This window comes from Molothrus ater, chromosome 3 (genome assembly GCF_012460135.2).
Source record: "Molothrus ater isolate BHLD 08-10-18 breed brown headed cowbird chromosome 3, BPBGC_Mater_1.1, whole genome shotgun sequence".
NCBI lineage: Eukaryota > Metazoa > Chordata > Aves > Passeriformes > Icteridae > Molothrus > Molothrus ater.
Window position 1 is genome coordinate 35,491,236 of NC_050480.2, and position 25,056 is coordinate 35,516,291.

A 25,056-nucleotide genomic window follows, 5' to 3' on the forward strand; every position below is an offset into this window, starting at 1 on the left:
CTTAGCTAGGACTTACCTTAAGGAAATTCTGCAATGCTTCTTCTACTGTTGAAGTTGGTGGAGTCCCAAAGAGAGCAGCAGCTACTTTCTTTTCAAGCCACGACAACTGAGCTACCTAGAAATAAGAATCAAACAAACAAAAAATTAAAAAGTGAGATTTCTTAAGAGTTGCTTTTCATTTTTGCAGTAAATACTGTCTTTCATATTGTACTACCTATTTTGGAAAAGAACCTGTAAAGCAATGCTTTATAGTGTCAGTTTGGCCAGCTCAAAGCAGTCTTTTGGATTTTAGAGTCATATGACCAAACACCAACATCCTCAATATAAGGTTATTTCCATGTTCAAAGCTTAAAGTACATTTTAGGTTTCATAGCATCTTATCTTTTTAAAAAACCTAAGGCTAGAAATAGTACTTGAAACCTGTTAAGGTTTTCATGAAATAGACAGCTTTGCAAGAGAATCTATGCACTTGACTACTTTCCTATATTATAAAAAGGTGTTGCTGCTGTAAAAATGTGAGTGGTTTTGGAGCTTGTATTACAAGTTCATTTATTACACAGAAGATGGTGACAACCACTGTTAAGAAATAGGCTCAATTTTTAGCTCCTCCAATCTGACAAATAACACTTGCCAATGACCTCTTCTCATTTCAGAAAGATCAACTGCTATAAAAGGACTTTAGGGAACTGTCATATTGCCACACAATGCATATGACTTACATACACTGACACCTGACAGAAACTGCTTTGGTTACTGCCATAAGGTATTTGGCTCCATCACCCAACCCTCACATCTCTAGCAAAGGATGGAGTTGTTAAGAAATGCAGTGTGAAAGAAAAGGCTGTTTAAGTGGAGGAGTGAAGCCACTTTCCTTTGGTCACTTCTACCACATCTGTAAAGAAAAGCCAGAAGTTTTTTCCTTCACATCCGTATTTGAAGCACAACACTGATGGCTCCTGTCACGAGCAGATGAGTCAAAAAATGGTAAAAACCAAGGTTCTGTATTTTCTGGCCTGATCTATGCAGAGGCAACACAGAGAAGAGGCACACATAGGGTGTGTGAAAGAGAGCCCCTCATCAGAGACTTGGACATGAGATATGAATCACATAGGGACATCTCTTTTTCAGAAGGAGCTGCAATTCAAATAACAGAGTTCAGCCTTGAAGTCAAGTCTCTCCTACTGCTATAAAATTTAAAATGGTTTTGCTTTGCTTTAGATTTTTCCTGCCTCATTCCGTGGCTTCTCAATACTTGCAGGGCTGCTGCTGCTCCCCGTACCAGCTCCACCTATATCCAGCAATTATCCAGGAGATGTCAGCTAATAATTGTAAAATATGAGAATCCACTTTGTCATAACTATCCACAGCTACCAACCAGAATGCTTCTCCTCTGAATAGACATCAAGTTCTACCTACTTCTTCTTGCAAACGAAAAATACCATTGCAAAGACCAGAAATACAGGTCAGTATGCAGCAGGGAAATGCACAGGATCATGTTTTCTCATCTAGAGGCCCCAATGCCTCTAGCCACATGAGAGCAGCATTGCATGGAGGCAGAAGGCATCCTGTCCCAGTCATGCTAGCTGCTCAGTAGGGTCCCAAGGCCTTATTTGTTACATGTTGTGTCTCACACCAAAGCACTAAATTATAACCTAGAGAGAAACAATATTACAAAAAAAAAAAGCTTTTGTTTTCATTCTCTTTCACATACCTCGCTTTTGAAGCTTCTTCTGAGAACAGAAAATGTTTTTTACAAAACCTCTCCAGCAATCATGGAGTTCTTACTCATTGGAGCAACAAGATGCTGTTGCCCCTGCAGTGCTTTCCCACCGTGTTACAAACTGCAACATGCTGCTTAAAACTTGTAACTGTAGGTATAGATAAAATGTCCTTCCCCATTTCATTTCTCTCACTGTTGTATAGTTTCCGAGACACATTCTGCAAGAGTTATTAAAAGATTTTTTGCCAAAGTGCTGTTTTTTTCATGTCAATCTACTGTCCCCTTGTTCTCTCTTCTCCTGGAAGAGGAAGGGCGTTTCTATATTTCTAGGTCCCTCACATCAAGAAGGAGGAAGAGAGGGGGAAAAAATAAAGGGAAAGTGTTACACTGTTCTCTGCAAAAGCACACAACACCCTGGAGAGACACACTGCACAGATACAATTACCGCACTCATGTCCGCTGTTATGCAATAATGAGGAAACAAAATTGCAGTTTTTCCATGTGGAGTTATAATTAACTATTGAAAACACAAGTTCTTCCTGGCAGTTACTTTATTTTCTTATGAGATTTAATCAGAACTGATTTGCTGAGGTTTTAGTCTTTATTTTGTCTGGCTTGGGTGCTGCTTTGCACTACTCAAATTTCTAAAAAGCCCAAACATATATGCAGTTGGCCATTTTTATTTCACCATCCCCATCAAGCTAAAACAATGTTTAAAAGTGAAATGCATGTAAGCGCATGCACATTTCACACAAAACCACCCACACTGAAAGGAGGTTGTAGCAAGGTGGGTGTCAGTCTCTCCTCCCAGGTAACAAGTGATGGGACCAGACAAAATAGTACCAAGGGAAGGTTTGGACTGGATCTTAGGAAAATTTCCTTTACTGAAAAGGCGGTCAAGCATTGGGATAGGTTACCCAAGGAAGTGATATAATCACCTCCAAGGAAGTGTTCAAAGACATGTGGGTGTGGCACTTGTGGACATGGGTTGGTGGTGAACAGGACAGTGCTGGGTTAACAGCTGGACTTGATCTTAATAGGTCTTCTCCAACCTTGATGATTCTATGATTCTATGGCAATAGTGAGGTTTTTATAATGTGCACTCTATCCAGCATTATACTTTGTGACTATTCCAGAGACAATCTGAGAATTCTGTAATGTTTCAGCAGTGAGACTTACATGCCACTGCCTTTATGAATTTGTCACAGCAAGCCTAGCCCTCCACATACAAAGTATCTAGTTCACACAAGTTGTCCAGGTTCCTTGCATGGTCAATACAGAGAAGCACTTCCATTAGGCAATTCTTCACCTACCTTAGCCTGAGATGAACACTCCTATCTTTCTTTTCTTCAACTACAAAAGGAGCAGACCCTAGGGATAGCTAAAGACAGCTGAGGTGAATCCCATCACAACAACTTAACTGTGCCCCACCTGAGTCTGTCTGCACCCCTCTACGACTGAAGTGGAACAAATGGAAGAGATCTGTTGTATGAATACACAAAACTGTGTCCCAGAGCAATAATGATGAACAGGAACCTATACTCTTCCCCTAAACACCCGTAAGCAAAGTCTTTAATTTGAAATAACTTCATTTGAGTAACTCTTACACTATGTTCAATGAAATGGAAACATCATTCCTACTATACCTAGATATTAATGATTCTCTGTCTGTGAGCAAGTACAGGGAATGGATCTCCTGGTGTAACATGCTCTAGCATAGTTCAGAATTGACTGCTACAGTCAAGGCTACTCCAATAGTGCAAAGTGCACCTGGAGGTCCGTACAAAATCAAGTGTAAAGAGAGGGTAACTGTCATCAGCTACAGCAGAACCATGATTTCACTTAGTGAGTGTTCCAGGAGTAGTAGAGTGCAACAGGTAATAAGGCAAACAACTACTGCTGCAAGTAATAGCTGCAACAACCACAAAATTAAGGAATGAAGTTTTGCCCTACAGATGATTTCCAAATATAAGTGAGTTTTGGTTTTTTAGGTCTCCTAAACCTGGATGTCAGTCCTGCCAGAAGCCTGAAAATTCAGAGCAGCATTGCAAGGAACACTGTGTTTCCACAGAATATCAGGTTTTAATGTGGTGGGTCACTCAAGGAACATCAATCCCAAGCTGCCAAACATAAGGAGAGCTACTCCCACCCACTCAAGAGCAACAAAGGCCTGAGGAACCATCAGCCAACTCCTGATGTCCATTAGAGCTGAAGGGTAGTGGGTCATCCTGGCAGCCCGGCCTTTGCCAAGGAGAGGAGGCCACTCTACAGTATCCTGAAGCAAATAGAGATGCTTGTCTCAACCAACCTATCCTATTGTGTCAACTCTCTCCTGATCTGTCAACAAACTGTCATCAATTTATCCTATACCAAAATCTCTATTATATCCAGAGATGGAAGAAAGGCACTCCCAGAGTTAAACTGCCGCTGAACGTTAAGTTCATACTCGGCACTCTTCCATCAGGCCTCTTGGATCTCTGGTGGTTCTCCCTTAAATACTGGGAAAATGAATTTCAAAAATATCCCTTTCTCTTCCTTAGCCTAGCATCAGCAAAAGTCAGATATATATATATATATATATGTACTGTAACACTGGCTGGATTTTTGTCTTCTGTTTGTAATTTATGAGAAGCAAACCCTCCCCACTGACAGCTCCTTCAATTCCAGGATGTTGGTTTGAAGGAAATTAACCCACTGGAATTGAAAAACCATCCATGATTGACTTTCAGCCCTAAAAGACATCCTCTTCCAATGCTTCTTTCCTAACAGCTTACTGAACACATATCACACAATTGTCTTCCATAAAGGTAAATCACAGCATTGATCCAGCTTCAGTAAAATATTAATGGCATCTATTTAAATATCCCCAGAGAGTTTATTTTTCTTTTTCATTACAATGTATTAATGTAAAATTGCACTAAATAATTTTGCAATGTTTTGACTTCTGGAAGAGATTAAGTAACTGGACACCAATTTTGAAATACTGGCTTCCAACAAAAACATTTTCTTTCTTGACAGCTGAGGAACCTGGACAATCTGCACAGGCATTTAGGTATTTATCCAACTTGAATTGGGCTTTTCACCTTCCAGTAAGGGAAGCCCATGTAGAGAGCACACAAAGGAACTGTATCAATTTATTCCCTGATGTAACCCAAACAGATACTGGGATACACCAGAGACAAACCCAAAATATGGCCTATAACCTGCAGAAGGAAAATCCCAGGAGATCTAATTTTTAATACACTACTAGCATTTACCAGGGACTTTGATCCAGTTTCACAAGTACATGATAGCTGTTCTGTGCCTGTCCTGTAATGGCAAGTAGACATAAGTCTTAACTAGAAAGTTTTATCAGCTATTTGAAACATTAAAACACTTAACTCCCCTCCCCCACCCCCCCCCGACCATACAACTATAAAGAATTATCAGATAATTGTGCTGAAAACTTTAAGGAAATAATTCTTATATACCATGCATCATAGATCCATTCACTTCTTGTATACACAGCAGGTCTCATAGGCAAAATTTTGCCCACTATGACATCTATGAAATGACTGGTGAAAATCTTGCCTACCTGATTGTGATACCAGGAGTAATTTTCTAACAGAGCTGAGAGGATTCTATGATCCTCCTCTTTTGTACAGCTCTACTGACTTTAAATGGTTAGAGAAATAAGAAACAGCAAAAACTGATTTTTAGACAAGGTGGTGCACAACTGTCACTGGCTCTGCATCACAGACAAACCCCAGCTGATGTGAGGCAGTGAAAACCCAGCTCATCCTTTCTGCTGGAAGGTGCTATGACACCTTGCATCAGCTTCATTTCTGGCCCAGCAAGAAAAACTGCTGGCAAGAAACTTTGCAGTACTGTACCACTGCTCCTTGCAAAGGACTGTGCCACACTGAGGAAGGTGGGAAATGGCAGGCAGTCAGGCCAGATTAAACTCCACTAATTAAACAGCTTTTACTAGCACAGCATGCAGTCTTTGCATATATATTTCAGTCTTCAATAAATCTTCTGCATCTGCCTCCACTGGTTTAGGGGTGACAGTATTGACAATTGGACTTGATGATCTTGAAGGTCTCTTCTAACATTGATGATTCTATGTTTATATACTTTTTACCTCAAAGTCTTTTCAATGGATTTTCACTTGTGAAAATGAACTGTAGCCCTGAGTTACACTTGAAGCATCTGCATTTACAATATCTTATGCAATTCCTGTTTGTCATCCAAAAAAACGTATGCTAAACAACAGTAATAAGATCCCCTAACATTAAATCAGGAGTGAATGGGAAATATCTGACTATACTGGGAAGACTTAAGTACACCAGATTTCACAAAACTGTTATCAAAACCTATAAAATATCAAAAACTTGTTATTTTTTTTTAATTACACTGCTTCAGAAAAAGAATATGTGACCAAAATTACACAAAAATACCCTAGGAAGCAATACCTACAAAAGAACAAACATTGTGGCCAATCCTAACTTGCTCCCAAAGTCAGCAAGGCTAAATGTAAAAACTAACCTTCTTGCCTGAATCATCCCCTTTCTGCTTTAATTATCTCACACTGGACAACACCTTCCCAGCCTCAGCAACAGTGAGACTGAACATTAAAAACAGAGCAGCTAAGAGGAGCATTATCACTCCATCTAGAGGTACCAGAACAGATGAGTGACAAAGGACTTTTTCAACACTCCATCATAATCTCTACCCTGACAAAGTATTTGGAATCAAGGCCACAGCCAACAATCTTCTTTTGGGATAATTACCACTGCATGAAACTTCACAGTCTGCAGAACAGGAGCAAGGAATTTGGCATACCTTCCACAAGCTCCAAGGACTACCTGTATCACAGGCATGGCAAAACCTGGGTTAGTGAATCAGCACAGACACAATTCACTCTGCTAAAACTAGTGAGGATATTACCAATCTCACTGGGCTAGGGTTAAAATTAGTAATGCCTCAAAACTAGTGTTTCCAAATGACCTCATCTTGCTACTGAAAGTGTACAAAGACAGTAAGTTTTTAAGAGCTGACAGCCCCAGAAGTTGAACAATATGTTATTCATACTTGCATTTGTTTAGAGTACGAAAATTTGTTCTGTGTGTTTCAGGTTACTATTTTGTCATGGCAGTCACAGAAGGCAAGAATTAAAAAAAAAAGAACAGAAATCTGAATTCAATCCTTACATATTTCAGTGGCTGCATCTGTTTAGGTAGATTGTTTCACTTAAATAAATGCAGGTCAGGTCATAACCTAAAGCAAATGCTAATCTGTGGTTTCAATGTTTAGTAAGGAAGTCCTGCATATATGTTGCAAGTGTGGGATATGAATTTGTAACAATACAGTACAACAAACCACATGTATTACTCAGTCAGGAAGTGGTGATTATCACGAAAATGAAATGAGTAAAAAAAAAAAAGTGCAATAAGAACAAAGTGAGGTATACTGAGATTGTGTGTTTCAAAAAGCAGCAGCTCACAGGAGAAATAAGCCATGAAAAACATCTGGGAGTATTTGGCTTAAATGGAAGCTGCAGTTAGCTGTTGGGCACAGCACAGTATAAAAGTGCTTAAGGAATCATTGGTCAGAGAGATGCTTCCCAGAGGCAGTACAGCAGGCATACTATAGGATCATCTTCAGCAACTTATTTTTGCATAGCTAATGCTGATATTCAAGATTACACTGTGACAAAAAGCAAAAAGCCAAAATCCTTGCAAAAGCTGGTGTCAGTCCTTATTTAAATCAACAGAGAAAAAACATGGTTGCTGAAAGCTCTTTGGAAGTTATATATATGACCTGAAAAACTGCTGAAAGATTACTTTGCATTAAGTCTTGTTGCAGATAAAGACAAAGTCTGCAATGTGTCACAGCAAATCCTTCTTTCCAGTTTGCCGGCACTTTGTAGTGACTTGCACTGGAAGTATCTGAAAGAAAAAAGCTTGGCTGGAATTCACTGTGCATTAGCAGTCATTATTCTGAGAAGACTCACAGTGATCTTTTACAGCATAGACAATGCAAGAATGTTTTCTTCCAACAAAAGATTCCTCAAAGCACTAGAGATGAACCAGTATGGACAGCCAGCTGAGCCCTCAAAGATGTGGATTACCAAAAAGACAACTCTCTTATTAAAGCACAAGCACAATTTTTCTAAAAAATTAATGAATAGTTAATCTTGTAAACCAATTATCCTATTTTTTCATATATGAGTACTCATCACTACAGAATCTACTAGAATCTAATATAATCTTTATAAAGTAAAAATATATAACTAAAACAATCTTTAAAAGCAGCTGTTGTACTGGTAGGACACAAACTGTATTTCTTGCAAAACTCATTGGTGAATTACATATTTTTATGCATGAATATTTTTTGGACATTCCTTGGAATTTACCAAGCCAGTATGGTACCCTTGCTGCCACAGACATAATCCCACAGCATTGTCAGTGCCTTTAACTTAAGTTATGGATGGGAAATAAAGTTACCACAAGGCTATGCTACCAGCCCAGGTCCACCCAGAAAATTTATGGCAGAACAAAGAAGTAAACTCAAGAGGTCATCCTTCCTCCCTTCCAAAAATCAGTTACTTTTCATTCATTCATTCAGATAAAAAACCTGAACAAACAATGAGGTACATACAAGCACAGCTTACCTAATTACATTGCAGGAATGGTCAGCTGTGAGCATCCTGCATCTGGTATTGAACTCAGGAAGTGTAAATGTCTATTTAGCTCAAAACATCTACTTAAATAAACACCTACTTTGTCTTAAGTCCCACTATTTAATTACAATTCTTTATTATACTCAATTCATATGTTAGATAAATAAAACACAACTTACTGAATAGCACCATCTTCCATTTAGGTAATATAAAAAGGGATCTTGAGGCTTAAGTTCAATTGCCTTGTCTAGGTGCTCCTATTGGAAAGAAAATTAGTATCACTTTAGATGTTTGTTTGGCAAGTGTGTTTACATCCTAAGTAGTTTGCTGCAAGTCAGAAACAAATTCAGAAATTCTCTCCTGCTGCAATTGTCTTCGAACAACCTAAAACTTCAACTAGCAAATCCCTTCCTCATGGAGGGAAACCACAAAATTATTTAGCAACTTTGCACACAATGCAAGAAGGCATGCTGTATTTAGAACATGACTAAATAGCTCTAAAGTTCAGTCAAATAATTCAAGAACTTTTGTCTTAAAAAGGCAACAACTTCAATTACATTAATTTCATTTACAGTTTAATATTAGGAAACTATCACAGATCAAATCAGTGAGTAAGCAACTACTCTTGAAGACATCTTACATGCGAGCACCCATTACTGAAGCATAATTCCTTCCACCTTGGAATGTGACAGCCCCAATGAAATGGCACTTGACACAAACAACTGTTATTATATTGTGATATTCAGAAAATAAAATGGTTCTGTTTATAGTGAAACTACGAAACCTATAAAGTATCTAATGAGGCTCTTTCAAATCATTCTCATTTCAGGTCATGAGTACCTTTAATTTACCAAAAAAAGCTCTTGTTGCTCAACCTGAGCTGGAAGAAAAAATAAATATTTCAGCCTTACCATTTGCATCTCAAAATAAATTTCATTCAAACATTTCTTTTTTTCCCCCATATATCTTTCTAATTAAGCCAGTCACAAAAGTATTTGACTAACATATATATAAGAGACTACTATATTATCATACCCACAAACTATTCAGATAGGAGCTATGTTTTCATACTACTATTTTCCCAAATCAACAGATTTCAGGATTTACTTGTGAGGAGCAAAACTTCCCTGAAACGGCTCCTGCTCACACTGCAGTGACTCTTTTAAAACTTTTAAAAACTCCATCCTTGAACAGCTGCAGCACTTGTGTTATTTGTCTTTTTCCCTTTGTTCCCAGCCCGTCCCAGTGCTGCTCGGGGCTTAGCTGGCTTGGCACAGCTCAGATGTAATGAATGCTCTCTCATAGGAAAGCTCTGCCACACTCCAAGTCCTAACACGGACATGATGTGAAAGGAGCCCACCCCAGGCATTCCTCAGGGATTGGAACTCGTCTGTTGCCTTTCACTGTCACCCAGAAAGGGGGGACACCAGCTTGGAGGGCAAGGCATGGATGGAAAGTGTCTAAGCAATGCTGAGGACAAGGAGGGGGAGAGTAGCACATGTAACACAAACAGCTAACTCTAAAAAACACAATTACCTTTGCAAGGACAGAGTTAAAACAAACATTACTTAAGGGCAACATGAAGGATGACTGCAGAACTGTGTTAGCTCATCGCTTGCCATTTCACGTTTTGGTTTTCTAAACAGAATCATTATTGCCTTTCCCCCCCCCTCTGACTACAAAGGAAATCAGAAATCTTAATGCTGTTCCCAGAATCCTACCTCAATTCTTATATTTTGCAAGCATATAATTTATTTTCATACATAATAATAACCTTTTCAATTTAACTTCAGCACCAAAATAGATCTGTGAGGCTGAATTACTCTATTGGAAAACCTGTCTTTGACACTATGTAAGGAAATAACTTAAAGGAATAGCTTAAAAAAAACAACCCCAAATCCTACAAAAACATACCTTAAAGAGATAACCATTCCTGATTTTGTTTGGTACACTTTCAAACTGAGACATATAGCCACACATAATTGCAAACCTGAGAGGGGAAAAGAAAAACACACACACATACTTTTTGTGATTTAAATAAACCTTTGAATCATATTACAAAATATTTCAATACCTAATGCACACATTTACACTTTTATTTTTCCATCTGAATGGCTGGATGGAAGTTTGGTATGAGCTATACATATTGAAGAACAGACCAAAACACAAACCAAAACAAAACAATGGAAACAAGGAGAAGTTTAAATGACACTATTTGGGTTGTCAGTTAAGTGACAAAACAGATTTTATCTCCAAAATTTAGGCCATTTAGTTCAGAGTGCAACACTTCCAGACTGGCTCTACTGACAGCAGTTTACCTTGACACATTGTGCTTTGCACTTCACCGGGAACGTGAGCACTACCAGCTGCAGAAACTCACCCAGGAAGGCAAATGCTTCGGGTGTGCCCAGTTGGAAGCTGTACACACCTCAGAAACATTCACAGCTGCCTTCTACCCTTCTCAAGTATCCCAGTGCATTCCTGCACTTCTGGCACTCTTCTAGTATCTTTAAGATTTGAAAACATACACACACATTCTGCTCTAACAGGATCACTACTGCTATTATTAGATTTCTATTGCTAAGATCATTATTATTTCTATTATTATTACTATGATTATCATAAATTGGGGACACTGAGTGGTAAAAGTAATGTGAGATAATTTCTATAAAATATTTGTATTGTTAAGCAGTTATAAGTGAACATACTTTCAGAGGTAAGCCTATAAAGATTCAGATCTCCTAAGCAGCACTAGTATCTTATTGACACTCCACCTAAATTTCTATTGCTTTCTTCTTATTTCTTCAACAGTTATAGAACCTTTATGCATAAGGAACTTCTTGCACAGATATCAATTACAGTTTCCTTGGACCTATTTTCATTGGTATTAAGACAACTTTGCACCTCTGTATAAAACTAACAAAATCACCAAAGAAATAGTTAAGCAGCAAAACCTCATGTAGATTACTTTTCTAATATTTTTCAGAATTTTGCTTTTTTATCAAATATTTTACAATGCAACACCAGACAAAAATAAAATATAATCCTAAAAGAAGGAAATCAAGTTGAAGTCCAGAGGAAAATATGAGTTATGCAAGAAGCTTACTGAGTTAATTATGGCAACACAACCACAATCTGTATGGCACACACAGTTTATAAGGACTACTAAACATCAGTTTTCTTGAATTGCTTTATATAATGTAATTATTCAAGCTCCAGTGAATCCTGATTAAAATGTCATTGCTAACACAACTCAAGAAATTACTTTATTGCTCAGTTATACCTAATGGTTTTAAGTCAGAAATGCTCATGCTACAGGTAATTTTGGCCAGAAGTGTTTTGGTCACTAAGTGTTCCCAGGTAAGGCACGGAGTCAGCAGAACACCAGTTGAGCTTGTAAGAGCTCCAGACACACTGTCAAACACTGTTGGGCAGGGTGTTTGCTGTGACCAATGTGCACTGGACAAAATCCAGCTAATGGCAGCACTAGTGCTGACAGAGCTGCAGCCAGAGTGCATTTCCTATGGGAACAAGCTGCAGTTGAGGGAAAGGCAAGGGGTGGGGGTGAGGAAAGTTCAGGTATTTAGGCAGAGGGGGGAGGTAGTGAAAACTTTATTAGGGTTAAGTAACTCAAGCAACATTGCCCCTATTCCCTTCACTCATTAAGTGCTAATCAGATAAACTCAGCATACCATAGCTAAACGGATTGCTGCTACAAAAGAAAACAATGAAAAGCGAACAAGCTAATCCAGCATCTTGCAGTATTTCCCTGTCTGTGCGTGACAAGAAAGAGGGCCTTAGTTTAAACTAGTTCAAAGAAAAACTTCTACTTACAGCTAAAATCTCTTGGGAGGGAAATCCCAATGAAATTTCCACTGAATTAAAAGTAAGCTAACCTACTAACTTTAAATACCCATTATTTTTCCACAGAAAAGATAAAAATGTCTTTCATATCTTTAGGTTTTTTTAACTTGCTTTGGTTTGGTTTTTTAAATTTTATACTTTTGAAATGGACTAGGCAGCCAATTGATAAAAAGTAATTATTTCATTTTTGAAATTCTATGGCATTTTGGATATTAATTTAATTTCTCAAAAATCCCACAAACAACATAAAAAATGTGTCCTTTCTTTCCTGAGAAGAATTTTTAGACATTTTAAATAATTTTCAAAGAGTTTAAGACACCAGGAAAACTTTTATTTTCAATGGTGCAAAGGGTAATGTTAATCATTGAATGGTCTATATTGTAAGGGGCCTTAAAGATCGAGTTTCAACTGCCCTGCCATAGGCAGGGACCCTTCCATTAGACCAGGTTGCTCAAAGCCCCATCCAGCCTGGCCTTGAACACCTCCAGGGATGCCCATGCTCTAGGCAATCTGTTCCAGTGCCTCACCGCTCTCATGGTGAAGAAAATGACCAAAGAAAACGAGGCAGGGAATAACTAGAAATGCTTCCATGTCAGTCTTTCCACAGCCCTGGACTCCATGGTCACCTGCCCCATCTCGTGGTGACAGGGGGAATACTGAAAAGATGATCATACAACAACGTGCAAATACCTAATGAAATGGGTAAAAAGCACACCTCTTAGAAGTGCAAGCAATACTGGTTCTCTGCACAGCCATTACCTCCCTCACACCCTCTGACTATCAGAGTACTGCTTACAGAACTTTCACAGACAAAAATAAAGAGGAAATTGTATCAGGAAAGCTCTGCCAGGAATGACCTCTTTGCTGAACTGATGTTACTCCTGGGTGATGTAAAAACCAGCCCCAGACACATTCATCTAGATAAACACAACAATAATAACCTCAAGTGACACAGTACTTGGTTGGTGTAAAAAATGTTATTCCCAGACGGAAGAAAAATTACTGAACACAGTGTAGCAGCATATGATTAATCCCCACAATTAGCAAACCTTTATTAAGCATAAACACAATCAAACAAACTCAATATAATAGGTCAGCACCATGTTCCTCCATGATGTCCTGGAACTCAGACTTGCAAGAAACTCTAGCTGACAGAGATGGATGCCAAGTACCTATATAGCCATCATGCAGAAGGTCCTAATTAAAGTGAATTAACATTTTCTCTTCTGGTGATACATGTGTATTCAGGCCAGGGAAAACTGTAAGGGACATATCTTAACCTATTGCCAAAAAAAGAGAAGCAGGTTGATCCAATAATTTTATCAAGCCAATTTGAATTTTAATAGAAAAAATGATACCTATACTTAAGACTCTGTCATCCACAGCTTATTCTACATGAGACAGATTTACAGAAAAGATTTTGAAGTCTCAAATGAAGATTAAACCACAGTAGGGCAGTTAAATATAGCATTATTTATCTTTGCCCTGATAAATTTCACATGGCCAAAACCAGAAATAACATGCACCTTCCCAGACTTGTTCCTTCCTCTCCTATATACCCTTTTATATATCCCAAATCTAAAAAAAACCTTTTATGTCACATAGACTTTGGAAATGTGTGGGTACAGGTTACATTTAGAAATCCAGATCTCCATTTTAGCATCTCAGTATCAACAGGAAAGGAAAAGACCAATTTTTTAAATTATCTGACAAGACTTTGCAAATGGGAGGAGAGTTTGTGATATTCACCACCACCAAAGTTTAATTCATGTGTTTCATAACTGTTTTTCACTCCCTCCTCCTTATCTGAGAAATATTTAACATGTAAAGTAGAGTGAGCAAAGGCTAATGTGTGGGCAGCACAAAAGAGGCCCAGTGAAAAGAAAGTTCATTCCCCCTCCAGTTCTAAATGTGTTCCTGCATCTCTCCACCTCTGCATGGCTCAGTTCTGTGCATGCCATCTTATATTTTAGCCCAGAACTCCCTCACTCACCAGTTTTCACCCACTTACATATTCTGACAGTCTCTGCAATGTAGTGAGACCCACAGGATTTCTTTTTGACATTATTTCAATGAGATACCAATTTCTATGTAGAGAGATTTTGCAACTGAAATTACTAATTATGATCCCTGTTGCATTGCCCTTCCTGAGATCCCAGTTTTTCATACTTCATATCATATCACTTTGGTAGCAAGATATTTAATCTACAAAAATGCATCTGACACAAAGTTTCCATGCAACAGTAAATTATTGGTTTGCATTGGTATATGATCATCCTCATGGGGATATGGAAGCAGGGCCTGAGAATGCCTAAGATGGCCAACACACCAAGTAAGATGTGCCAAGGTGCAAAGTGAAGTGTTTAGGTGATATTTTGTTTGCAGAGAATTTTTTGCTAATGGGAATTTCATTTCCCTTTCCTTTTTCTGGGAATATAACTGAGTCCACACTGTAGAAACTGGCAGAAATACACTTTTCACATTAAAAATTCAACAGAGCATTGAAGCTGAGCTCCAGGGAAACATCAGATGTAGCGCACGCTTGTGTAGGTAACACTTGCAAAAACATGACAAACCCCTACTTTGGTTTAAAAAACCTCAAAGGTAAGGGCATTAAGAATTCTGGATTTATTTACTGCAACACATGCAGTATACCAAATCAAAGGAAAATGCTGCTGTTAATGTGTATTCACAGAAGTTCACCAGTAGAACGTGTGGATGCCATGTTCAGCATTCCTTAGGCTGTGAAACCCACAACTGTGCTAAATTCCTGTTTCTAGAAATTTAACTTTTATTTTTATAATAGACAGTTGTTACAGATGGAAATACAATCTTGAAGAAATTAGCAGGACAGTCCTCACAAGTGTAGAAACAGAGTGAAACAATAGCTTTCAGAGACAGTAACACAACAATTCTCCTTGGTAGAAATATAATAGGCTTCATTAGGTTGTCAGAATTACTTCCTCTGTGACCATTCTGGCAAAAAGCTTGTAGTAAACAGATCTTTTCACATGTCAAACCTTCCTCCTTTGCACTTGCATGAGTATGCTGCAGTGTTTCACTGATCCACTTAGTTCAGGACAACTTACAGCTTTTGAGAAATGGCTTCTGAATTTGAAATTTTCAATTATTAAAAAAAAATTACATAATTCAAAGATTACTGACTAAGATTACACATAATTAAGAACAAAGATTGCTGTAAAATTTCTTTGGTCTTTCCATGAATCAAATACAGGGCAAACAACTAAGAGCTGGAAACCTTGTATTTCTGTACAAACTATCAATTCCTGAAAAATGCGACTGCCTGATAGAAACAGATGCTTGTCACTTGAAAGTTATCTGCCACATCTAAGTTTAAATAAGGGATAATTAAGGGCAACAGGTAACAAGCATTTAGTTAGAAACAGTTGAGGATTTAATTTTAAAAGTTCTTGGTAGTATGACCATATCCTACAACATATTCCAAAATTTTGCAAAGTTTTGTTTCACTGGAAAATTACTTTTATGCCATTATACCTTACAAACCTGACAAATTATCTGCTAGAATTCTATTACTGAGATGGAATGTTCACTTTTTTGTAGGAAGTTTGTGTAAAATCACCAAAATACCCAAATGACAATGATTATTTGTGTCCTTGATGGAACCAACCTGCACTACTCTTCTGTAGTGCTGCCTGCCAGTGAGAGACTTTACCTAAGCTCTGGAACTCACTTCCATGGAAAACCCGGGGCTTGTGAAAATATCTGTGCTTCTGATGAACACTCATACACATGACAGAGAAAACTCTTGGGGGGAGGTGTGTTCAGAAAGGGTCTTCACATACAGCCACTGGGATTTCACTTGCTAACTTCACTTGCACCTAAATGAGTTGTGCTGTATGACTCCCACCAACGGGTGACTTCTAGAGAGTAACACAAACTCAAGAGCAGCACCAAGTTTGTTTGTGGCAAAAAAACCAAAGCTCAATGCAAAGAATTACCTTTTTAAGCAACTTTCCTGAAAATTTGCTATAACAGTAACCTTTTTGTTCTTTGCAAAGCCTGTAACAAGTTCTCCTCCACAAAAAAGGAAGTGTGGGGATCTGCACAACAGCAGAGAAACCTTCCAGACCTCTTTCCCAAACTCCTGAAGTAAACCAGCAACAAACCTCCCACAAATATAAAAATTCACTTGTTTTCCAAAAGAATTTAAAAGTGATAGTTTAGTTTTAAATAAAAGCACTGTTCTTATGCATCTACATGTTGTTTTCTGTAACTGTAAGGTTGTAAAGCAGCACAGCTACAAAGCAACTATAGCATCAAATTGTTCACATAGCACTTCTAATTAAAATCTGGGTGATAAAGATGCTCCATGATCCAGGATGAGCTGCAAGGATTCACAGCTGTCCTTTGGGCATCACTGACCCACAAAATGAATTTGTTTGAGGCTTGGAAAAAATAAGAGGACCTGCAATGGCTGATGATAACTTTTGCATGCGAGTTCCTCCACAACTTGAAAAATTGACACTAGCTGAACAAAGCCACAAATCACTTAGAATATTTACTCTGTCTTTCTTTAGGGTGTTCATACAAATATTAAAGCTCTCTTTTTCCTTTCCAGTGTTGCCATTTACTTCAGTTATTTAGAGGTCAACATTCAAAAAGTCTGAAGGTTTTTGATCTCATTGGCAACTACAAGATTAAGTATTATCACATGTTTTCAAAAATCTGGATTCAGATATGAAAATTATTTGCAGCTGCAGTTCATTACCAAAACCAACTGACTACTTCAAGATATTTTGCTTTCTTTGTTCTGCATATGTTTCCTCAAATTTAATTTGAGGCTGAATACTGTTAGTATTCTGATCAGTAAGTTGAACAGTTGGAGAGTTGATCATTTTATCATACAATTTTACAGAAAAACATAGGTGATGCACTAAGAAGATATATAGCATCTTTTGTTCTTAACGGAAGTAAATATCAAAAGTAAGGCAATACAGCTGAACTCTAAGGCTACATTAGCAAGTTTGCTCATGGAACCATTCCACTAAATTCCACTGGTGGACACAACAAATGTGTTCTGTCTTACAGACACCTTATAGCAATTCCACAAAACAGAAAAATACCTGCTCTGGAAAAGGGATGCTTTTTCTTGTATAACTCTGTCTACACTAGGAAAATTATGTGTGTCAAAGTGTCACAAGAACCTGTTTATTTGGTAAATAGAACTTTCAAGCAGCAGGGATAAGCTTCCAAAAGAAACTTCCAAATGGGTCTATAGACCTAACCACTGCATGACAGGCATAGTGCATATTTTTAATGGAAAAAAAAAGAAATCATTAAAAAATGCCTTTTTCTAATATTTCTAAATATTAAAAGCTTAAAGATTAGTAGACAATATTCAACAGCACAACTCCAAATGACCCTTTAGTCACAGCAGGGAATATTTTTAGATCAATTCAGCTCCATTGAGGAATTCCCAATTAACTTAAAACCCAAAAGAAATTTACTCTAAAAATAAAAACAAGAGTCCACATCTTAGCTAGGGATATTGGTAAGACAATAAGAAGAGGTTCTATAAATACACCAGAAGGAAAAAAAAAACAGAAATGAAAGTGCAGAACAATTAGCAATGAGGAAATAATGGCAAAAGATGAAACCAATGAGGCTGAATTCAATTTCTTCCTCACTTATATCCCCCCTGCTCCACAAGGGTTAACTGTAAGTAGAGAGCAAGGTAAAGGACCAGGAAAAGAACAGGGTATCATTTAATCCTCACTCACTTAGTAAGCCATAATATATTAAACAGTTTAAGAGAACACTAGAAATAATGTATGAGTGGACAACATAGATGGCAGCTATACCAAACATGAGTGAAAACCTCAGTTGTGCTGATTGGAAATATCAAACCCCCTCAGAAATTAGTAAGAAATCAAGAAAAACTTTCTCAACTTTCTTCAGTCAAGGTCAGAAAACCAGCTTGGTTATCAATAGCTGATACAGACTGACATAGCCTTACATGCAACAAACAGATGGGCTCATCTTACACAGGCTAGGATTATTTACCTTGTACAGCTTTAGAAAACGTTATGTTGGCAGTGAGATGAAAAGGAAGGATTTTGGTCTCAGACAGCATTGCTTTCACACTGACCTTGCACTCATGCTGAGCTTCTCATTTCTCTCTGTTGCAGCCAGCAGAGACCCTGTTCAATTCACAGGACCCCTGCCCAAACACAGATGCCTACTGCCACTGGAGGTGCCCTAGGGTTTCTCACCACTTCTGGATGATGGCCTGGAAGTGCAGAGACCCCAAAGGTCCTGTGCAATATCCGTCATGCCATGCAAATATCCTGGCACATCAAATGGCACATGCTGCCTTTCAACTCTCCCTCCCCTCTAAGTGCAGGATCTGGCCCTTGCTCACATGCAGGCACATATGACAGAGACAGAACATCCACGTGTCCATCGGGAGCCGGGTACTGCCCTTTAGCTCTGATCTTGACCACCCACTAGTGATCCTAGCATCTTTTTGTATATATATTTGTTCTATTTTTTTTCTTTTCAGTTCTTTTCTCTATTATTCCTATTAACTATGGATTTCATATTACTTTCACATATTATTTATTCATAACTTAATTGTATTGCATCGTTATCTGTTTACACACAGTCTTTTCTATTTATAACCTCAGGTAAAATTCTGTTTGTGTACAACTTTGAGAGAACAGTTTTTACAGAGAAGATTCCCTAAAGTCTTATTTCCTGTTCATGGGGATTAACATGTGAAATAATGTTTAGATAAACTGGAAAAATTTGCATTAGGCCAGACCCAAACAATATAGATCTGGCACAGAGCTGACTACAGAAGTCTTGTGAGTAATGCAGAAAGCCCCAACAGCAAGCAAAAAGGCAAACATAGCTGCTATCAGGGAGAAGGAGAAGTGTTACAGGCAAACCAGCCTAACCTGAAGACAATACAGGATAAATTATTCTGGAAGTGCATAAGCATACAAAACAGTTAACACAAGATTTTTGTGAAAAAAAACAGGATAAAAGAAGAATTCTGGCAAGATAAAAAAGCCTGGGTAAGAGGAATGCAACAAATGAGATACAACTTGTTTATGTGGCCTTTGACTTTGCCCTACCTGCTGTTCCTCAAAACATAACTGTGGAAATATTTAGATTAAATCACCTGTAGAAATGGTTGCAGAACCAGGTTCATGTGAACCTGAGCATCCCTACAGGTGTCACCCAGAGTTTGGTGCTGGGTCCATTATCTTCCAGTAATTTCATTAATTAAGTTAATGATTTTAAAAAGCCCATACAACAAAAACCACTTTTGAAATAAAATGTTAATCCATGAGGGGATGCATTTACAAACCTAAATGGCCTCAAACCTCAGAAATAGTCAGAAATAAACATGAAATCAATTAAATGTGTGTAAAACACTTTAAAAATAATAAAATAGAATAAAACAAGTTTAAAAAATAAGTTACAGAACAAGTCCAATTGGTTAAGTAGCAGCACAGCACAAAAATGTCTATTGGGACCACAGATGGAACAACTATTGTTATGCTAAACAAAAATATATCAAAGTCTCGCTGGAGCATGGAAGTCCATTCTGCCCAGTATTTAGAGCCTCAGTTAGATTGGCACAACCATTACACTTACATCACACTTTAAAAATCATGCAGTAAGTCAGAAAGATGTCAGAAAATAAAGACAAGCTGATAATATATTCAGAAAAAAAAATAGTGAACTATTTTAATCTATAATGTCTATCTATACCTCTAGAAAGACATCAGTTAAACAATAACTGATAAAAACCTCATGTTCACTTGCAACCCAGATATATGAAGGCTGAAAACTGCAAACCATACAAAAATCCATTGCCTGTTACAAGAAGCAGTAGCTTAAAAAATGTAAGATTTTCCTCTTAAACCTCTCAATTTGGCTTTCTGAGCTAACCTCTGGAACACATCTCCTTACACTCATAATTCTTCCCCTGCTAGATATTCCTGCCAGGACAGGATCTCACATGTGAAGTCCAGAAGACCACCTACATCTCCCTGCACAACATGTAAGGGTTTATCAGGATAGTTTCTGCCAGTGAAGCTGCATTTATACTAGGATATTTTGTCAGTCTTGTGGGCTGAGGAGGAAGGGAGGGGCAGGATTCATACTTGAATGTGATTTTGTGGTTGTTTATACACAGAGTTCTAGCTGAGAGGGGTACACCAGCATTACCCTGAGGAAGTGGCCATGGCTGTGGTGAAGTAAAGAGCAGGAATGGCTTTAAATTGCTTTCAGAAAGAGAGAAAGCAAGACAGAGAATTACCTAATTAAATTACAATGTCTGTGACTAATCAAGTATCTAAACCTGAGATAGCTGACATGTGCTCCCTTTGTTGGCAATGGAGATGTTGTCAACTGAGCCCCAGGAGAAATTCATCTCACCCTCATGCAAGACTAAATGAGCAAAATTGACTCCAGTGAACTGCACTCCAGAAGTGGCTGATTCCTTTAGATTGTGAAAGGAGCCTGGGGTAAAAGTATTTGTTTTAGATATGAAGAAGTTTGGTGAAATCCCATCCCACAAGTGCAAAGACAAAATTAATGAAGAATGTAGAAACCAAAATTCAGAGGAAAAGTTAATAATATTAGAAAAGAAATCAGAAGCTCAGTAAAATTTACTAATAAAATACTAAGGTGAGGAACTATCAGCTAGAACTCAGAAGAATATCTTTTACCTGATAATGTTGATTTGATAAAAAAATATTTATATTTGCAGAGTTTGTTAGTTCTGGCAAGGTCTACAAAACTAAACTAAGAGTCATGCTTGGAGAAAAACTGTATGATAAAACAAAAATTGAGAAGTTAATTCAAATTTCCATAGTCCTCTACATCTATTTTTAATTATCACAATTTAGACTATTACAAGAAAAGGAAAGGACAATTCAAGGTCAAATGACATTATTTTGTGAATTGTTGAAAGGGAAGGCAAATGGAAAACTATGGCTTCTCTGAGCAAAAAAATAGTGGCTTAAGCAAATACTGTATGTCCATTTCTTGGTACTTACTGAAGTATGGTTATTGAGTTGTTTCACATGCTATAGTAAATGCTTCACAGAATATTTTAATGTAATTTTTAGTAGCAACTGGTAATAACTGAATTTCATAAAACTATGAAAAAATATTAATGACTAATTTATGAAACTGGTGTCAGGCTGAGGTTTTTTCCCTTGAACTTAATAAATGTACACAAGTTTGTAAAAACTTTGTCAAACTTACCACTGGTGACTCTCAGCACTCCCAGCATCCAGCTGAATAGCTTTTTCAGCTTTAATCTTTCCTGTAAATGGAGTACAGTATATGAAAGTATTTATTGTACTCTTCCACATTTTAGGTGACTCCCAAGAACAAAGCAATCTGATTTACTCTAGCAGCAAAGAAATTGCTTCCTGTTCTTAGAAACATTTAGATGAACAATGTAACATCCTGCCTTTACTTCATTTACATAGTCATACACTTACATGTAAGTATATATAAACTATACATGCAATTTTAGTATTTTCCTTTACAATCCAGTTCAGATGCAGTTAAATCAGGGAAGGATTGGACTGGACTGCCAAAGGAGGCCATCATGTCTGAAAGACTGAAGAGCCTTAAAAGCAGGTCAGACAAGCACCTGTCAGAAGAACCAGCAAAGCCATTTCAGTGCCTTGGGTACAGGAATAAACTAGCTGAAGTTCCTTTCTAGCACAAAGCCTTCCCTTAAGTTCCACTTTTAACTGAATAAAGATGACAGTAGGTGATTTGATCAAACCCACACCCCCAGTAAGAAGTTCAGATGAGATGCTTGCTGTTTGCAGAGTCTCAGCTGCAAGCAATTAAGCTGCACTGACATTTCTGTATTGTAAGTTAACTTCATAAAAACAAAGAACAGCATACACAGTCCTCCTACCCAGTGGAATGAAAAATAACCATGAAACTACTGCCAGCTCTCCTGCAGTCTCAAGCCCTCTGCAGCACTTCCAAAAACTGAGATGAAAAAGGCTGCCGCCACCCCCACTTCATGAGAATGAGCCAAACTAGGCTGGTTACTCAACACCTAAGACTCACTTTCATTCCATCATTCTTTATCTCTCCCTGTCTTTTGCTATCATTCATCAGCTGAGGTTAGATGCAGTTAGAGAATCACAGAATCTGCTGAGTTGGAAAGGACCTACAAAGATCATTGAATCCAATTCCTGGCTTGCACAGGACCACCCCAAAGAGTCACACCATGTGCCTGACTGCATTGTCCAAATGCTTCTTAAACTCTGTCAGGCTGTGCTTGACTACTTCCCTGGGGAGCTGTTCCAGTGCCCAACCATACTCCAGTGAATAACCTTTTCTTGATATCCATCCTAAACCTCCCTGACACAACTTCAGACCATTCCCTTGGGTCCTGTCACTGGCACGACAGAGATCCGTGTCTGCCCCTCCTCTTCCCCTGATGAGGAAGTTGTAGCTGCAACGAGGTTTCCCCTCAGTCTCCTCTTCTCCAAACTGAACAGACCAAGTGACCTCAGCTGCTCCTCATGTGGCTTCCCAACAAGGTCCTTCACCGCCCTCGTGGCCCTCCTTTGGATGCTCCCCAATAGTTCAATGTCATTTTTACACTGTGTCACCCAAAACTGCCTCCAGCACCCAAGGTGAGGCTGTCCCAGTGCAGAGCAGAGCGGGACAATCCCCTCCCTTGCCTGGCTGGTGATGCCCCCCAAGACAGGGTTGGCCCTCCTGGCTGCCAGGGCACTGCTGGCTCATATTCAACTTGCCAGTGACCAGGATCCATGGTGCTGCTTCCCAGCATCTCATTCCCCAGCCTGTCTGTACATCCAGGGTTGTTCCATCCCAGGTACAGAATCCAACACTTTCCCTTGTTGACTTCATACCATTGGTGATTGCCCAGCTCTCTGATTTGTTGAGGTTCTCTCTGCCCTCAAGGGACTCAACAGCTCCTCCCAGTTTTGTATCTTCTGTGAACTTGCTGTGTATCCCTTCCATTCCCGTGTCCAAGTCATTTATGAAGATGTTGAAGAGCACAGGGCAGAGAATGGAACCCCCCTAGGGACAGATCCCCAGTCTGATGTCACCCCATGCACTGTAACCCTTTGTGCCTGGCCCATGAGCCAGGTGCTCACCCATTCCATGATGTCTTTATCCAGCTGTGCACTGGACATTTGTCCAGAAAGATCCTGTGAGAGACAGTATCCAAAACTTTACTGATATTCAAAAATATTATATCAACCGGTTTCCCTTGATCAGCTAGGTGGGGTACTTTTTCATAAAAGAAAACCAGGTTTGATAAGCAACACCTTCCTTTCATGAAGCTGAACTGGCTGCAACCAATGGCTTCATTGTTCTCCAGATGCTTTTCTGTACCTCCCAGAATAATCTGCTCCATAACTTCACCAGGCACTGAAGTAAGACTGACAGACCTATAGTTGCCAGGGTCCTCCTTCTAGCCCTTTTTGAAAATCAGGACAATGTCAGCCAACTTCCAGTCAGCTGGACCTCTCCAGATTCCCAAGACTGCTCAAAAATTATCAGGAGAGGTTTTGAGATGACACCAACTAGTTCTTTGAGGATTGTTGGATGAATCCCATCAGGCCCACGGATTTTTAGGAATCCAGCTGAAGCAGCAGATCATACACAATTTCCAGGTTGACTGGGAATTGATCATTCTTGGCAGCCATGGTACTTCAGCTCAGGACACTGATAACCCCTTGCTCCATTACCCGTGTTGAAGACAGAGGCAAAGAATACATTAAACATCTCTGCCTTGTCCATGTCCCCGTTTGTGAGGCAACCACCCTCATCCTGTAATGGGCTGATGTTATTTTTACACTGCCTATTGCCATTAATACATTTGAAAAAACTCTTTATTGTCCCCCACAGTCCTGGCCAGCTTCAAGTCCAGTCACTGGTAAAAGCAAAAGATTCAGCAACAGAATTTACTGTTTTCATTTACTTTGTGTCATAATCCTCACTGTAGGATTTATGTACAAAGCCAAGTTGCTACTAAAGCAAAGACAGTATCAATTAATTTGCTGAGACAGTGCAAGTCTTTAGGAATATTTAGATGACAAAAGGATTGGAAAAAGGAAGGACCTTGAACTAACTGAGGGTGACTGTGGAATATGTTACAACAGCATGAAGCCATCACACAGCCTTTAAGGATGACAAAGGACAGCTGAAACTGCTTTGTCAGTGACACTATCACTGCCAACACAACAAAAAGTCAATGAGAGGTGTCACAAAAGGCAAAACAACCCAAACTTGGGTTACACTTACAAATCCAATTTGGTACGGCAAAAAAAGAAGGGGAAATGGAGAGACAAAAGAAAGAGAGATAAAGGCAAAATAGATTATTTTAAAAACAGTGCCTTGACTGGAGGAGAGTGACACAGTATAGAGAAAATGTAGGTTTTAATGTAATAAAAAGGGAAACAAACTGTTCCTCTAGCCAATATCCATCCAGCCAGTGAAAGAGCGGGCAATGATTTTAAAAGCAACCAAAAAAAAAGTGCTATGACGGAGAAAATTAAAATCTTGTAGAGATTAAATTGTCAAACAGGACACATGGGGAGAGATGACTGGAAGCAACATCAACTGTCACACACCACTTCTGTTTCTGGTCAACAGTTCCTCCAGATTCACAGAGTTTCATCACCACAAAAGAGACTGCTGATATGAAGGAGTGCTCCCTGACCACAGGAAAGCAGAAAAACAAACCTTGACCCAGCCCCAACATTTATTTATTCCTCTTGCTCTCCCAAAGATGTAA

The 25,056-nt window shown here is 38.6% G+C and overlaps 1 protein-coding gene across 4 annotated transcripts in view; it reads right to left on the reverse strand.

Annotated features, from left to right (window-relative positions):
• RMDN2 (regulator of microtubule dynamics 2) overlaps window positions 1-25,056 on the reverse strand; it is a 57,128-nt gene that overhangs the window by 12,568 nt on the left and 19,504 nt on the right. For all 4 annotated transcript variants that reach the window (XM_036380998.1, XM_036380999.1, XM_036380997.1 and 1 more), the window contains 4 exons: window positions 21,516-21,576; window positions 10,299-10,374; window positions 8,564-8,641; window positions 17-115 (listed from right to left, as the gene is read on the reverse strand). In XM_036380998.1, coding sequence (XP_036236891.1) covers window positions 17-115; window positions 8,564-8,641; window positions 10,299-10,374; window positions 21,516-21,576 — 314 coding nt within the window. The remainder of the gene's footprint in view (window positions 1-16; window positions 116-8,563; window positions 8,642-10,298; window positions 10,375-21,515; window positions 21,577-25,056) is intronic.